The sequence below is a fragment of the Centruroides sculpturatus genome, unplaced genomic scaffold (genome assembly GCF_000671375.1).
Source record: "Centruroides sculpturatus isolate CEXI.00-Female unplaced genomic scaffold, Cexi_2.0 scaffold47, whole genome shotgun sequence".
In the NCBI taxonomy this organism is placed as follows: Eukaryota; Metazoa; Arthropoda; class Arachnida; order Scorpiones; family Buthidae; genus Centruroides; species Centruroides sculpturatus.
The window spans coordinates 926,328-929,436 of NW_019384385.1; the positions used below are offsets into that span (position 1 = coordinate 926,328).

The 3,109-nt window shown below is 35.0% G+C and overlaps 1 protein-coding gene across 1 annotated transcript in view; it reads right to left on the reverse strand.

Annotated features, from left to right (window-relative positions):
- Positions 1 to 1,879, reverse strand: part of LOC111618049 (endoplasmic reticulum metallopeptidase 1-like) — a 43,382-nt gene extending 41,503 nt beyond the window's left edge. Inside the window, exon 1 of the mRNA XM_023359474.1 lies at positions 1,195 to 1,879. Within this exon, the coding sequence (XP_023215242.1) occupies positions 1,195 to 1,765 (571 nt within the window). The 5' untranslated portion in view covers positions 1,766 to 1,879. The remainder of the gene's footprint in view (positions 1 to 1,194) is intronic.
- Between the last annotated feature and the right edge of the window lie 1,230 nt (positions 1,880 to 3,109).

Consider the following 3,109-nt stretch of genomic DNA (forward strand, 5'->3'; position numbering starts at 1 on the left):
TGTACTGTACTTGTATGTATTGTTTACTTGAGAATATAACAGAGAATAAACTGCCCAAATACCCTTAAACAAAGGAAAAGTACGTCCTTTATGAAGGCATAGAGCCTTTACTACATGAAAATGAAAATTAATGAATACACTGTGTACAGTAATTTACCTGTTAAGACAGACCTCAGAAAAATACTTTATGATGCATAAAGCTGTCTATAATGAAAATTAATTAACTAAGGATTTTTTTGCCCTGCCAGGGTGTGGCCGAGTTATCCGGACTGCCGGGTTATCGAGTGCCGAGTTTTCAAGACCCTACTGTATTATCAAAAAATTAATAAGATAAAATGATACTCTGATAAATTTATAATATTTAATACTAAATTAAATATTACTATTTGTAATGGTAGGGATCATTTTTTAATATAGAATTCTGTTTTATTGAAATTTATCACAGTCTGTATTAAGAAACACATATGAATTAAAATAGTCAAATGATTTCATTAAATTATCAAATACGTTACAAATAAGTTATTCGTTACGGATGATTTATCAATTTTTATTTACTATTTGCAAGAGAAAAGCAATTTAAAACCATTAATAAACTACTTGCATCAGGAACTGCAAAAATCAAAATTCTACATTTTATCAAGTTTTGAAGACAAATTTTTATAGAGCTTGTTACGCTTTAAAGCAGTTTGAATTGGATTTATAACTTATATAAATCCCTACGATGCAATCTGCGATATCGTCAAATAGATATAGAGACTAATTATATTTGATCATTACATTACTACACGTCTCATTCATCAATGCATAAATGTCGACAAATGGCTGCATTCAGCAGACAACATTCGTAACCAAGCAAATCGGTAGCCGTTACATAACCCCGGATACTCCGCCAAACGACGAGCAATGTCGCATCGGAACAAAAAGTCTCATAGGTCAGTTTCGGGTAGAGTAAATGAAAGACGCTACCAAATACGACGTCAAAACACCAAACATATTCCGAAAGGGCGCTACCGTAGGGGACATTCGGCAGAAAAATACTCGAGGGCTCCAGAACCTTCAAGTCTGCCGAACGCAGCCATCGAGATACGTACGCCAATCATTCAATTTTGTATGTTTATATATGTTAAACATCCAAATTCTTACTTACTTCAGAATTAGGAAAAATTTCTATACTTCAAATTATTCAATTCTCACCTGGACTGGTCGGAACCGAGTCATAGTGGCAATTAATCAATAGGCTCTTGTTTCCGCCGACGGGATTATCCGGAGAAACTTTCACAACAATATTTTTAATATTTCTATAACAAGAAGTTAGTCCATCGAAAAACGATAAAGAAAAGGAACCGTTCGGCTTCTGTACGTCCACTCTCATACGGTTTACCTTACCAGAAGTTGCCTGTAAATGCTGTAACTGCCTGAGAAGATAGTCAAATGCCAATACTTCGTTTTCGTAGCTTCCAGTGGGTTTCGGTCCTATACTTGATAATTCATTTAAATAATTTCTAGCTCTTTGCTCGCTAAACCTTTCGGTCAAGCGATCCGCGTGAACAGTTTCTGTAACTGTTTTAGGTTTAGGTAGATAATTATCTGTTTGTATAACAATCATAAACAATGTTCCAAAGTAGAATAAGATCACTAAAGAAGTCTTCTCGCTCAGAAGATGATGATAGTATTTCTTCGAATCTTTATCATCGAATAGATATTGGGTGCGTGGATAAGATGCAGAGGAAGCAAATTTCGACCTCTGCCGTATATCACGCTCCATTTTATGTACTACTTAATGCCTTACTACTACCGATAAATCAGCTACTCTCTAAAGAGACCGGCATCGAAGCAAAGGAAAGACTCGATCCGAAAACCGAGAGTGCAGACGATTCGATGCGCCGCCTACCGGTAATTATAGATTGACATTTTTCAAAAATTGAAACAATGAGATCAAAGGGGACGACGTGTTACGTTTGTATTTTTGAGGATGGAGGAAAAAAAATACTTCGCCAGCTATTGGAAATAAAATATTATTTCATTATTTGCAAAAAAACATTCAGTTTAGCCCATCTGGATGTAATTCGTTTGAATTTTAAGAAAATTGTTTTTAAAATAATATTGAAAAGTGCTAAACGATTTCCCTTTTTTGATCTCGTTATTGAAATAAGTTAAAAATACCAAAAAAATATACATTTATTTCTTTTATAAATGGTATATAAAGTTGGAAAATTATTGAAACTATTTTTTATACCTATCCGAACAGAAATATAGTGAATAAGTAACTCACGGTTATAGTATATAAACACTGATGTTATGATATCGGTATATCCCTGAGGCATGATATGAACCGTAAGGGAGCCATTTATTGGGGTCCGTTCAAGTATTACGGGTTTCCTTTTTCGATCCTCTCCCTCCCCCATTCTCCCGTCATCAAAATCGAAACATCTCCCATCCCCTAATTATGTCATTGGGTCAAAAGTTTAAACCATTCAAACTACAGTAGTTTGAATCGATTATACGGGATAACGTTCAAAGACATTCATAACGATTTTCCGCTCCACCCTCCTAGTCGATAAAATTTTTAAGCATTTTGCATTACCGAAATGTTTCAAATTCAAAGTCATAAAATATAGTAATAAATAAAAGATCATCTGATTTTATTACTTGATAATCTTTAATGTGATCAAATTGTTCGTGGGCCTACTATAAATAGGATTACAGTGCGGATAGTCCGTACTTTAATTAAAGCTCTGTCCGTGTCCGTACCGTATTTAGAAAAAATAAACAAAATGTCCGTACTTTTCAACTGATTTTCAACCATACTTTTTTAAAATTCTTTCTGTCTTGTGGGCAGTTAGAAGGCCTCTTATAGCAGGCCCATTATGGGTTCGGCTAGGCCCACAATGGGGCGAACGGGTGGTGAAGGACGGGACCCGACATATCCGAACGGACCCCCCCCCCGAAAAATTCCCTACTTTTTTGGGGCTACAAAACTTTGACTTGGCTAAATAAAGAAGGAAATGAATTTTTATAGTTCGTGTTGGCAAGAACATTTATTACATAATTCATTACATTCTTTGCCACCAGTGATAAAAAAGACGTAGAAAACATTCACTGTGATATT